General features: G+C 38.6%; 1 protein-coding gene across 1 annotated transcript in view; it reads left to right on the top strand.

Moving 5' to 3' along the window:
• The window catches only part of IMPG1 (interphotoreceptor matrix proteoglycan 1), a 126,208-nt gene that overhangs the window by 85,821 nt on the left and 25,831 nt on the right, over window positions 1–14,556 (top strand). Inside the window, exon 13 of the mRNA XM_002923921.4 lies at window positions 12,159–12,670. Within this exon, the coding sequence (XP_002923967.2) occupies window positions 12,159–12,670 (512 nt within the window). The remainder of the gene's footprint in view (window positions 1–12,158; window positions 12,671–14,556) is intronic.

Genomic DNA, 14,556 nt, shown 5'->3' with positions numbered 1-14,556 from the left:
AAAAAAAAAAAAAAAAAAAAAAGAGAGAGAAAATAAATTTACCAGTGTATGCAAAATTGGTGAATATCCACAGGGAAATAAGCAATTCTATTCCACCTGATAAAAATCCTTTGCCTTTCTATGGACAACAATAATTTACATTACTAGTATTCTGCAACTAACAGATTGCAAAGCAATGAAAGGCACAGGCCCCTATAAATCAGGTACGGTGGCAGTTACACTCAATAAGACACTTAAGTGGTTCACATTTTTTCCTAACACTTCTTTTTTCACATAAGTATAATTTGCAAAGTATATTTTGCAAAATTTTAATTTAACCTGACTTTTCTAGGAATGCAACTAATACATAAATTAAGGGGAGATTGTATTTTGTTTTGTTTTAACTTTATTAAGTGTTAACCATCATTTCAGAAAATCACTTCTTTTATGACAGCAGTGATGATGGTATTTATGTTGCCAGTACAACAGCTGAATCAGTCTGTCTTTGTGACTGTGGAATCCAGTGATATTTATAGATATTTACATATAAGTACAAGCTTCTGACTGCTTTATTGTGTCTTATGGTGTTGTAATGCCTTTTGAAATACATATTACATTATTATAAATTATTTTCCTTTTATTGCTCCTTTATGTCACTGTTTGAACAATGCGTTGACTTTTTTGGAGGTGTGTATTAGCTAGCTTATCATCTTGATTAAGGTCACTTCAGGGTCATAAAGGTGACATTACAAAGTATTGTTAGGAAAAGGGGGTACTGAGTTGTTTGGGAACAGCTGGCGTGGAGGCTGCCTATTGCAACCTAGATTAGGTAAATGCAATTCACAGTGGCAAAACCATTCTTAGAAACCATGTTCCTGAATGTATGATCTGTCTTTTCTTTGTCCTTTCTACTCATTCTTCCCCTCTTCATACCATAAATACAAACCCATACCCCTTTCTAAAATCTTCCCTATCGATAGGTTGGAACCTAATGTCTCCAGTGCAGATCAGAATACTGACATAATCTTTCAGCCTATCTTATGTAAATTATGATGTTCTTATAAAATAAGAAGGGCATGTTCAAAAAGCAACATTCTTTGTGGTATTCTGATAAAAACCAGAGTCAGAGATTGGTAGACCTACAGTCCTGCAATTCCAGGTTTTTAAGGGTTTCTGTGTGTATTAGTTACCTATTGCTGCATAGAAAATTACTCCACAACTTAGTGACTTAAAGCAACGGCAAGCATTTATTATCTCTCCCAGTTTCTGTTGGTCAGAAATCAAGGACTGACTTAGCTGGGTAGTTCAGGCTTAGGGACTCTTCTGAGGTTGCAGTCAAAATATCAACCAGGGCTACAGTCCTCTAGAGACTTGACAGGGGCTGATGGAGCTACTTCCAAGGTGACTTGCACAGCTGGCAAATTAACTACAGGAAGGCTTCAGTTCTTCTTCATATGGGCCTCTCCACATGGCTGTTTGAGCATCCTCACAACATGGCAACTGATTCCCTCCGGGATAATTGATTCAATAGAGAAAGACAGAAGAACTAACATCTTTTATGACCTAGCCTCATAATCATACATCATCGCAATATTGTGATTTACAGGAAATATATTTGGTTATTTGGATAACCAAAACATTTCTCATATAAATTTAGTCTTCATCCACAGTCCCTGGCTCCCAGCTCCCAAAACCCTTGGAATATCCTGAGCAATAAGGGCAATGGGAGCATCTCTTATAATATTTGGCCTCTTGTCCTCGGTTCTTGAAATCACTTCAGAGCCATAAAGGCGAAATGGGCATCTTGTTGTTCATACCAAGCCCTTTTCACCACAACTAGGTTTATGTTGATGAGTCGATTTTTGGAAATCACTTAAGAATGAGGGCTGGTTGCCAGGGAAACTAATCATGAATAGAGGGGTGAAAACTTCAGTCCACCCCCTGTTTCTGGGGAGGAAAGAGGGACTGGGCATTGAATCAATCACCAGGGTCCAATGATTTAATCAATCGTGCCTATGTAATGAAGCCTCCATAAAAACCCCAAAGGAGAGGGTTTGGAGTGCTTCCAGGTGCTAGGCTCCAAACTCCACAAGGACAGAAGCTCCTTTGCTTGGGACCTGGCCTTATGTATCTCTTCATGTGGCTCTTGATTTGTATCCTTTAATATTCTTTGTAATAAATTGGTAATATAGTGAGTAAGTGGGTTTCCTGAGTTCTGTGAGTCACTGTAGGAAATTACAGCCAGGGAGGGCTTTGTGGGAACCTCCAATATGTAGCGAGTGTGTCAGAAACACAGGTAACAATCTGGGCTTGCAAATGTCATCTGAAATGGAGGACAGTCTTGTGGAGCTGAGTCCTTAACATGTGGAATCTGGTGCTATCTCCAGGTAGATGGTGTCAGAATTGAGTTGAATTGTGTTATACCCAGCTGGTGCCAGAGAATTGGTTGGTGGTGTGGGGAAACTCCCTTTTCACTGAAATTGGGTACTAGAACCTATTAATCATTACCTCCATAGCATTCTGTGGAGGTCACTTCCATGCATTTAGGAGGGACTATACAGGGATATGAGTAACAGAAAGTGAAGGTCATAAATGACCATATGAGAGGCTGTCTACCTGTAATATTTTGTGTGCTTTCCACATTCCCAAATTCACATTTTATTTTATCTTAATCTTTATTATTTTCCTTAGATACATATGAAGTTATTAATAGAGAGAAAAATATTGATTATTTCACTTTGCAAGCCAGAGCTGGAAAAACAACCTTGTCAATAATCTTGGAATAAATAATGCAGAAGCCATTCAGAATTGAATTATGAACATGCTATTAAAGGCTATAGCATCCCTGGATGTCATATCCATGTAACAATTACTTCATTTGTCCCAAAATGTTTATTTCTTCAGAACAGACAATCAAAAATTTTATCAAGTCCACCAACAAATGAGGGAAAGATACAGATGGGCTTTTTATCCAAATGCATCCTCACAATTTCCTTGTATAGGGCTGATTTTAAATCGAAAGTTATTAGAGATATGTTACCCACAGTGAAGAGAGAAAGTAATCAGGTATGTTGCAGCTCTGAGGTCTGTGGTTTTCATATTATATAAGGAAAGTTTAAGTCTAATAAGATTTCTCAGAGTCAGCATTTTTTTAAGTGAGGGAAACGTGTAATAAACTATACTGCAAAAAAATGTACTTTTGTTGATAATTTGGGAAGAGGAATGCATCATGCTCAAATGCACAGATATGCATATTTCTTTCTAATAATGACCAGTGGTTGAGGGGACACTCATCTTTGTAGCCTTGGGGTACCTCTCTTAATTACCCAGTTAAATCATTTGAGAAGCCATAATTAGACAGATACTTCAAGACTCCAATAATTCACATCAAGTAGCAAATGCAGAGTGTATAATCAGTTGGGAAAATATAAAACGGCTTAAAGTAAATGGAGAATCTTTTTTAAATATCTCTGTATGGTACCTAGAACATAACAGGTGCCAAATAAATATAGTTTCCTCCCATGCTATCTTCAGTCCTGCCTCCCAAGATTCTAAGACTAGACTTTGAGTCATAACCTCATAGAAACATCTAACGATGAAGTTCCCCAGAGTTTACAAATTAAGATTCTTACCAGCTTCAGTTTTAATCCAGATGTTATTTAACATTATTAATAACAATAAAGAATTGATAATAAAATATTTTGCTTCTTCTGTGGCTCTGTTTAAGACTTTTACTTAAAATGCAGATATATTTGGAATTTCACATTTACTCCACATAATCATGAAGCTATGTTTTTATACGAGGTTTACAAAATATCTCTATCTATGAGAAAAACAATAAGTGTATATTTATATTGAGTGACTAAACAATAGGTTTTTTAAAAATAGTAATTACCAGGGGCACCTGCCTGGGTGGCTCAGTTGGTTAAGCGTCAGACTCTTGATTTTGGCTGGGGTTATGATCTCAGGGTCGTGAGATCCATCCCGGAGTTGAGCTCCATGCTGGGCATGAAGCCTGCTTAAGAATCTCTCTCTCTCTGGTGGGTGGGGGGATGGGATAACTGGGTGATGGGCATTAAGGAGAGCACTTGATATAATGAGCACTGGGTGTTATATGCAACTGATGAATCACTAAATTCTACCCCTGAAACTAATAATACACTATATGTTAACTAAATTGAATTTAAATAAAAAAAATTTTTTTTAATAAAAATAAAAAATAAAAAAAGTTTTTTTTAAAAAGATTCTCTCTCTCCCTCCGCCTCTACCCTCTGCCACCTCTCCCACCCCCCACTCACACACGTGCACTCTCTCTCTCTCTCAAAAAATAAAAAAATAAAATAAAATAAAATGTTAAGGGACGGAGAAAATTACAAAAAAAAGAAAAGAAAGAAAAGAAAGTGAAATAACGATGCTAAAATTTTGCCACTCCAGAAATAATTAAATGATACCTGTCATTTCAGATATCTCTCAATATAATTAAAAAGATAAAAGGATAGATAGAAGTACTTTTACAAAAATTGAATTTTTCTGCAATGTCATCCTAATAAAATAGAGACTGCATTTAATTTTACTTGACTTCAATAGAAGAAAAAGAACCTGAAATGACATGCAAGAAATTGTTGAATTTCAGATAAATATTTCCTTACCTCATGACATATTCATTCTTAACAGATCCCTAAAGAAAGATTACCTAAAACATTAATTTGGAGTTATTATCATTTACACTATATGTATCAACACTAGGCAGCATTTTTGATGTACTGCTTTGAAAGATAAATTTATCAAAACACTCATAATCCAGCCATCTTCACTCCGCCACATCCCAGTTTTGGTGTGAGGTGAATATTTTACAATTGTCACATTTCATAAGTTTAGAATTGATTCTGCAGTCACAACTCTTATGGCTTCTTGGGCAGATTTCCATATTTAAGTGGATTTAAGTCTTACTCTCAAACCTTCTACCACAGCTTTTACATTCCCGAGTTCTTTATTTTATCTTGGAGTTCGCTAGAATGTATCATGAGATAATTGTTTCAGGAAGGGCTCATGGGTGCCAAAGTTCCTGAGGGCTTAGCTACTGAAAGGAAAACTACTTCTCCATTCACATACTTCTAACATCAAATGTGTGGAGGGGTTTTCAACGTCGACCAATTCTCCAACTCCCCAGACATCATCTAGATATTGAACAGTTCAGTATGACACTAACTACCCACTAACAGTTCAGTATGACACTAGCTAACTAACCACTGCACCTGTTGGTGAAGACCCCACAGGTTAAGCAGTCAGCTCCACAAGACTGCCCCTATTTTAGGTGCCAGTTGCAAGTCCCAGACTATCACTTACCGCTTGTACTTCTGATCAACCAGCTGTTAAGTGTCTGTCAGTGGATGAATGGTTAAAGAAATTGTGATAAATATGTATTTATGTATATAAATATATATATAAATATAATATATATATATAAATATAATATATATCTGCAATGGAATAGTATTCAGCTTTAAAGAAGGAAATTCTGCCATTTTTAACAACGTGGATGAACCTGCAGGACATTGCACTAAGTGAAATAAGCCAGACACAGAAAGAAAAACTGCATGATCTCACTTACATGTGCAATCTTAAAAATTCAAGTACCTAGAACCAGAGAGCATGTTGGTGGTTACCAAGGGCAGGGAGGTGGGGGAAATGGGAAGACATTTATCAAAGGATATAAAGTTGCAGTTATAAAGGGTAAGTCTAGAGATCTAATGTACAGCGTGATGACTGAGGTTAATAATACTGTATTGAATACTGCAGGAGATTTTAAGTGTTCTTTTCACAAAGAAAAGGATGGTGACTATGTGAGGAGATATGTTAATTAACTTGACTGTTATAATCATTTCTCTGTATATATGTATGTCAAATCATGTTCTGTATCTTAAATATACACAATTTCTGTTGAAAGAAATAAAATTTAGAAAAATAAAAAGTAAATTCAGGTTCACACAAGCCCTTTCTAAGTTTCAAAATTTGCTATAATGACTCACAGAACTCAGGGAAATACTTACTTGTTTACCAGTTTATTATAAAGGACATAATAACAAATATAAATGAACAGCCAGATGAAGAGAGATAGATGCATAAGGTAAGTTCTGGAAAGGTCCCAAGTGCAGAAGCATTTGTCCCTGTGGAACCGGAATGCGCTATTCTCCTGGCACATGGATGTGTTCACCAGCGCAGAAGTTCTACAAAACCCATAGTTTAGGAATTTTTATGGAGGCTTCATCATGGAGACATGATCAATTATTAACTCAATCTCCGGGGGCGCCTGGGTGGCACAGCGGTTAAGCGTCTGCCTTCAGCTCAGGGCGTGATCCCGGTGTTATGGGTTCGAGCCCCACATCAGGCTCCTTGCTGTGAGCCTGCTTCTTCCTCTCCCACTCCCCCTGCTTGTGTTCCCTCTCTCGCTGGCTGTCTCTCTCTGTCAAATANTTCAAAAAAAAAAAAAAAAATTTTAAAAAAAAAAAAAAAAAAAAAAAACTCAATCTCCGGCCCATCTCTTCTTGTCAGAGGTTGGGGGATGGGGGTAAAGTTCCAAGCTCCTAATCCTGTCTTGGTCATTCCAGTGGCCAGCCTTCATCCTGATTCTATCCAGGAACCCACCAAAAGTCACCTCACTAGAGCAAAAGATGCTCCTATCACCCAGGAAATTACAAGGAATTTAGGAGCTCTGTGTTAGGAACTGAAGGCAGAGACCAAATATATATTTGTTATTATATCACAACTACTTACTAGCTATAACTTTTGAATGTAAAGGACAACTGACTTTTGGAGTTTCTTACTATGCCATTTTTACTGATGTCCCTTTCTGTTATTTCTTAGAACTGCATTTGTTTGGGTTTTTTAAAATTTTTTATTATGTTATGTTAGTCACCATACAGTACATCCTTAGTTTTTGATGTAGTGTTCCATGATTCATTGTTTGCATATAACACCCAGTGCTCCATGCAATACGTGCCCTCCTTAATACCCATCACCAGTCTAGCCCAATCCCCCACCCCCCTCCCCTCTGAAACCTTCAGTTTGTTTCCCAGAGTCCATAGTCTCTCGTGGTGCATTCCCGCATCCGTTTACCCCCCTTTCATTCTTCCCTTCCTTCTCCTACCGATCTCCCTGCTATTCCTTATCTTCCATAAATGAGTGAAACCATATGATAATTGTCTTTCTCTGCTTGACTTATTTCACTTAGCATAATCTCCTCCAGTCCCGTCCATGCTGCTGCAAATGTTGGGTAATCGTAGAACTGCATTTGAACATACAATTATTCCAAAATAAAGCACTTAAGTTTCTTTCTTTTTTTTTTTTTAAGATTTTATTTATTTATTTGACAGAGAGAGACAGCCAGTGAGAGAGGGAACACAGGTAGGGGGAGTGGGAGAGGAAGAAGCAGGCTCCCAGTGGAGGAGCCTGATGTGGGGCTCGATCCCAGAACGCCGGGATCACTCCCTGAGCCGAAGGCAGACTCTTAACAACTGTGCCACCCAGGCGCCCCAAAGCACTTAAGTTTCTTTAAGTCAAGTGACATTAAAGTATTCTGACAAATACAGCATTTTGTTATCTCACAGCTCCTCACTGTGCAATCCCACTTACCAAAACTTGTCTCTTAACTCAGTTAGCTATATCTTCTGGCATTTACTCTTCCTGTAATTTTAAATAATATGTATTTTTTGAGTCATCAGTTTTATATATCACTTATTGTCTATTATCGTCAATAGAGGTTTATGTTTCCTACAACACCATTCGTCTGCTTCCATCCCATCTTCCCAAAATGGTGATAACTATTATTAAACCAATATTCAGCATTTATATTATATATTCATAGCTGATCTATTTGCTCTATGTTTCCATTCTGTTTTCCTAGAGTTAACGTTTTGATTTTTTTCATTTGCTTAGTTTTCTTTGTATTTAATGTCAACTATTCCCAAATTTTCCATTGAATTTTCCAACATACTTTTCCACGTCGGGTAATTTATCACTTCTAATTTTCAAAGACCTTCTTCTCTTTTTCTCTAGATTGCTACTCTCTAAGCCTTTTGGACAGCTGTCAGCTGCGACTCTCCTCTGCTATCACCCTTAGAATTTCCTTGGCCTTTCTACTAAGTTGGATTCCCTGATTCCTAGATCTCAGGCTTTCCCTCTCTGGATTTGCTCTCTTGTCTTGTAGAGAACATCCTCCAGCAGTTTTGTCAAGTTAAATAATTTACCACAATAGCAGAGGGCTTGATGATACAAGTGTTCTATATGCTTGTCTCTTGAGACACCTGCAGTACCTATCTCCCTGAAAGAACGTTTCACCACCTGTCAGGGGATTTCCATAAGTTTTTTTTCAGTATCCAATTTCTTCCTGTTTCTTGGTTTACCATCATTTTAGGTGAAAACATCCTAAAAAAGGGTGCTTAGGGAGAATTTTTGGAGACTTTGAGTGTTTGCCTTTTGTCACCCTGACATCTGACTGATAGTATAGAACTCCATTCTAGCCATGCTGCCCTCCCAGCCATCTGTTACTGAAACATGAAAGACACACTTCTTCCTTTGGCTTTCTCATTTGCATTTGCTTCATGGCTAAACTCTTTTACCTCCTTCAGGTCTTGCTCAAATATTATATTCTCAATGACCACTCTATATAAATTGCCAACCCAATATTCTCATCCTATTTCCCACTTTATCTCCGTAGCACCTATCACAACTTGGTATACTATATATTTCCCATTGTGTATTTGTTTACTTTCTGTCTTCCTCCACTAGACAGTAAGCTCCTTGGGTCCAGAACTTTCATCTGTTTTGTTCACTGATATATTCCAGCACCTGAAACAGTGCCTGGCTCATAGTAGGCTATTGATATTTATTTGTTGAATGAATGTATAATAAACACTTATTTCCTATCCCTATACCAGGGCAAAAAGGAAAGTAATAATTTTCTTTATGATAAATAAGAATGGATTTGTTTGATATAGAATGAAGAAATTGTTGGTCATGCCACTTGAAGATCTAAAAGAGATTGTGGAATTTCTTTTTAGATTTTTAAACATAAAATAGATGACCACTTGATGTTTATGACATGTCTGTGTATCTTTTTCTAGAAGCATTTAAAATATTCTTTCATCTGTACTTGTCCCTCACGTCTTGCTTATCTTCTGCTTTACCTTCCTTTGGCTACTAGTATGGCTTCTGGCTTCCCCCACTGTGCCCACCTTCACCCATTACCAGCATCTCTCACTATGGGTTTCAGCTAAACCTGAATTCATATACTTTGGTATGGACCATTTTTTCTATGACCTTTGCTTTTGGTCTCCTGCATAGAAGTGACCAAACTAGCCATTTCCTCTATACCCAGGAGCAGGAATTCTAACCATCACCCCCACCATGCACACAACATATAAACACACCCCACACCCTCACAGGAACCCCACACACACTGTAACATAACAGCTAAAAGGTTATTTTGAGTCTGCTTATTTTGCATACCTCATGATAAAATAAATGGCATTCGCTTTTAGTGCTTTACTTCTCTGTTGCAGTGTAAAATACTCAATGTTGAAATGGCCTGTGTCATTGACATGTCTATTTTACATAAGAATCAAATGAAAACATAATTGCCTAAAATATATTTATAAGTAGTGATGAGGTTTGACAATATTTTTATTTCAAAAGAATTAGCCATAGACTTAATAGTTTCAATCTCAAGCCAAGAGAGAATAGAGTCTTTTAAAACCACACTTAAAAAGGACTGCTAGATTCAGCAAAGAAAAATACAAGATGCCCAGCTAAATTTGAATTTCAGATAAAAAATTGTTATTTTTTAGTTTATTTTCCAATGAGAATCCTGCACTTTATCTAGCAACCCTATATTTATTTTTTTGAAATATTTTATTTATTTATTTATTTTCCAGAGGGAGAACAAGAGAACAAGCAGGCAGAGTGGCAGGAGAGGGAGAAGCAGGCAGAGGGAGAAGCAGACTCCCCACTGAGCAAGGAGCCTGATGCAAGACTAGATCCCACACCCTAGGTGCATGACCTGAGCAGACGCTTAACTGACTGAGCCACCCAGGCATCCCTAGGAACCCTACATTTAAATAGCCAACTGTTCTATCAGTAAGAACTTGGTTATGTTTATTTTTAATGTAAAAGATTATTGTTAAAATGCCACAAAGGGAAGGAGTTAGAAATTCACTTTTATTGGTTGATGACATTAAGGCAGCAGACTATTTTGATCTGGCTAAAGTCTATCTAGTAACAAAAGTGTGAGTAATAAAATGCTGGCTCAGGAGCAGAATGAAGATATCTGTCGTTGTGCTTCTTCCCAGACCCTTGTCGTCTGGAGGAGCAGAAAGACCACGTCATAGGAACACAAGTTCATATGCATCTCCCCGTGACACAAAGAAGTCAAATCAAATCACGGTAGTACTTGCAGCCTTTTCATTTATTCATCCCAGATACTTCTATGGATGTCTTAGTCAGCTCAGGCTGCTGCAGCAAAATACCATTGACTGGGAGGGCTTAAACAACAGGAATTTATTTTTCACAGTTCTGGAGACTGGGAAGCCCAAGATCAAGCTGCCAGCTGATCTGGTCCCTGGTGAGGCATGTCTTTCTGGTTTGCAGAAGGATGTCTTCTCGCTGCATCCTCACATAGCAGAGGGAGAGATGATCTCTCTGTGTCTCCTCTTGTAAGAACACGAATCCCATTCATGTTGGATCCACCCTCATGGCCTAACTACCTCCCAAAGACCCACCTCCAAATACTGTCACGTTGGAGATTAGGACTTCAAAGTATGCATTGGGGGGAGATAGAAAACACTCAGTCCATGACAATGAACACTTGAATAAAACTACGGGTGCATATCCAGAGAGATCGTGGATGTTAGAAAACATCATTTCTGACAGTTAAGTATGGGCGAACACGCCCAGGCATTCTCCTCAAGTGAGAGAAAAGAGGGTACTTCTCTGAAATCTGTGTACAGTTCACCAACAGGCAGGTTTTATTTTAAGAAACTAATAAAAGTAATATGATTCCACCTTTCAGAGCTGTTTATCACTTGGAGTTTCAGTTTGGGTGATTGCACTCTAGTAAATTAGCTGACAGAGAGTCCAAAGATTATATCTGCATCCAGACAGTCCATTCATCATGCTTAGCATTCGGATTTCAACACAGCTTTCCCACATATTTGCCAAAATGCCACTGAAGTAATCACAGAAAGCTCCTTGTTTTGATCTACCTAATGCCTTAAATATTGTCAGTGGCTCTGGATTTAGGTTTATTGGAATATTTTAATAACCCACTGATCTCTTTATCTGAAAGTCTCATATAACCACTTTCTTAGTTCATAAATACTTACTGATTTTAACTTTGTACCAAAAAGAGAATAGACTTTAGGAGTTCAATGTGTTCCTATCCAAGGAAGAAATGCAAAGTGGTGCTAAAAATTACGAAGGTATACTCATGTAAAAGTGAAAAAACTCTAAATACTATCAAATATTGAACAAGTTGTATGGCCAATATAAAGTTCAAATTATATGTGTCACCCACACCTTTACTTTCTCAAAATCATTTTGCAAATTGGCAAGTTATTTAGCCAGATTATCCAATTTTGGGAAAGCATAATTTAAATTTTAAGTGGTAAAACTACCAAAATGTGATAACTCGGATTCAAAAAAAATCCAAATGCATAAAATGCAGGCTTGCACGATTGGAAGGTGAATAAAATTTCTGGGCCCAAACTGCATAGCTAATTGGCTGGGAGTTCCTGACGGCAATGTGGGATCCAAATCTATTCTGATGCTGTCTGTGTTTTGGCCCCACCTGGTGACCTAGTCAGTTTGTTACCAGCTGGTCCCTAGCTGTGTTGTTTCTGGCTAAGCAGAAATTTTAGGTCACTGGTGGTCTTCTAGTCTCATCTATCTAGAACTACTTGGGCCTGAATAAAATGAGTACAGGGATCCACCCTCTCTTTCCCTAGGTTTGGACACAGGACTGCCTATCCTTTCTATACCAATTTCTTCTTCTTTAAAAATATGACATTAAAGCAGTCAGTGCAAATGCATTAAGTTAAGTCTAACTTTGGATTTCCTTTTTGCTTTCTATTCTTTGGGGAAAATACCTGGACAAAATGAATTGGACTCAGAAGGTCTTTCCACAGGCAGTTCTGGGTCTCCACCTGCCAAGGCCTCTGCTTCTCTATCAGACACTCTACCCTTCTTTACTGCATCAAGCATCTTCTCTCTGACTGATCAAAGTGCCACAGACATAATGCCCATTGACCAGACCGTACTAATCCCAGGACTAACCATCCCCACGGATGACTATTCTGCCATCAGCCAATCAGCTCTGGAAATTTCACATTCAACTGCATCTTCAGGCAGCCAAGATATCATGAGAGACTTAGACATAATGGGTCTAACTAGTGCTCCTGCCTCCTCTGACGTACCAAGACTCAGGGGGGATGTTTCTACCCCAGGTCATTTCTTGGAGAATACCACTCCTAACCCAGCTTTACAGTACATCACCACTAGTTCTATGACCATGGCCACCACGGGCCAAGAACTGGTAGTGTTCTTCAGTCTGCGAGTTGCTAACATGCCCTTCTCCAACAACCTGTTCAACAAGAGTTCTCTGGAGTACCAAGCTCTGGAGCAACAGTTCACACAGCTGGTGAGTAAGCTCTGCTTCCAATTCCCTGCATGTCCTTCTTTTTTTTCCTTGTCACTTTAGAATATAGTCACTGGTTGTGTTGAGCAATGAATGTTGGATGAGACAAGCCTCTGACATAGCTGTTGCTGAAGGCATTCATCTAAAGTGTGGGGATGGATTCAGGTCCAACAAGCAAGTAAGTTCTGCGGTGGACACTCCAGGCAGACACTGCCCAGCCCCGTGAGATCTTTCCCTAAGATTTTTTCATCATAGTTCTTCCTAATATAGTTTTCCCCGGAATAATACATAGCCACTCAAGCACTGAACGTGGAGTTTAAAAGCAATATGAGCAAACTTTCCCTAAGTTATAACGCCACAGGCTGTTTTCCGGCCATGAGATGGAAGGATTCAAAACTAGAAAGGTCCAGAACAGATGAGGTCGAGAGTTCAAGTGTAAGGATTCTGTTCTTAGTTCCCCTTAAGTTCTCGTGAAACTAAAAAATAGCTAAATGGCGTATCATCCCTGATCCCTAACAAAGAAAGTGAAATGATGGTCATGATGGCACATATCTTTGATTATACAATACCCCCAAACTCACATGTTTATTTTGTTTCTATATGTACAATAAGAAACACGTATATAATAAGAAATGCTCAACTATGTGATGCCTGTATACAGTCGTCACAGTCAATTAAAGCACACAATGCAAAAATCGTAGAATTTCTGAAAATAACAGAAAAATATTTGTAAGCTTCAAATAAATAATTTTCATTTAAATCATTATGCAAATTAAAACCACATAAAAACCAAGGTCTTCAAGTGAACTTTAAAGGAAGACTTTATGCAACCTCCCCCCACCCCAGTGAGGGGAGGTGAGCAGATATTGGGATAATCTCAGGGAACAGAGTCCCAGTGCACCTAGCTCAGGTGTATTAGAGTACGTGCTGAGCTTCCATAATGAAGAGATCAAAAATATAGTAACTTAAGTATGGGGACAGATGGTAACTTCACCCGTGGTGAGCATAGCAAAGCAGATAGACTTGTTAACTCACGACGTTTTACACCTGAAACTAATATAACATTGTGTGTCGACTATACTTCAAAAAAAAAGAAAAAAGAATATAATAAGTAAGATACAAGTTCGCTTCTCTTCAACTTGGTGCGTAGGACAGTTCTGCTGTACAGTGTCATCCAGTGACCCACATTTCCCCTGTCTTGTAACTCTGACAACCCCAGTGGTGTTTCCTCATTCACAAAAAGCTGAGTCACCAATAAATCCCTGTTTCCACTTGTGAGAAGGGGCAAGAGAGGAAGCCCAGGGTGAGCAGTTTCCTAAGAAAGTGAAAGATACCAAAGTTGCCCACATCTCTTCCACTCGTATTCTGTTGATGGGAACTAGCACACGGCCACACCTTGCTGCAAACGAAGCTGGGAAATGTGGTTTCTAGCGAGGCAGCCTCTTTCCTTTGAAGAAGAAAATGGATTTGAGAGAAGGAAGCAGTTGTCATATGCATACTAGGTAAAGACAGCGAATTCCCACCAGAGACCAGCACAATGCTAAGACATAAAAAATGAGCCCAGTCAATGCAAGTAGGAGAGGACTGAGTAGACTGAGAAGTTCCACACTTTGTATACAATTTCGTTTTATTTTTACAATAACCTGTGGGAGGGGGGAATATAGGCAAGGTGAGAGTCAAAATTCTGGTGGGGTGGGGACAGGGACAAGACAAAGTAGATCTGGGCTAAGCCTGGCAGATTTTAGCTTGCACCTGTGTCCTCTCCGTGTGTGTAGGTGTCAATTAAAGAGGGGGTTAACTTCAGGGCCAAGAACAAGGCAGACACTGCTGAGTTTCAGACATTTCTGAAAAGTGATCTCAGGGATGGCTGTGGCTCACATAGGCAGGTG

The sequence above is a fragment of the Ailuropoda melanoleuca genome, chromosome 19, assembly GCF_002007445.2.
Source record: "Ailuropoda melanoleuca isolate Jingjing chromosome 19, ASM200744v2, whole genome shotgun sequence".
NCBI classification, from domain to species: Eukaryota; Metazoa; Chordata; class Mammalia; order Carnivora; family Ursidae; genus Ailuropoda; species Ailuropoda melanoleuca.
Note: the sequence above shows the minus strand (reverse complement) of the source record. Positions and strands in the feature narration are given on the sequence as shown.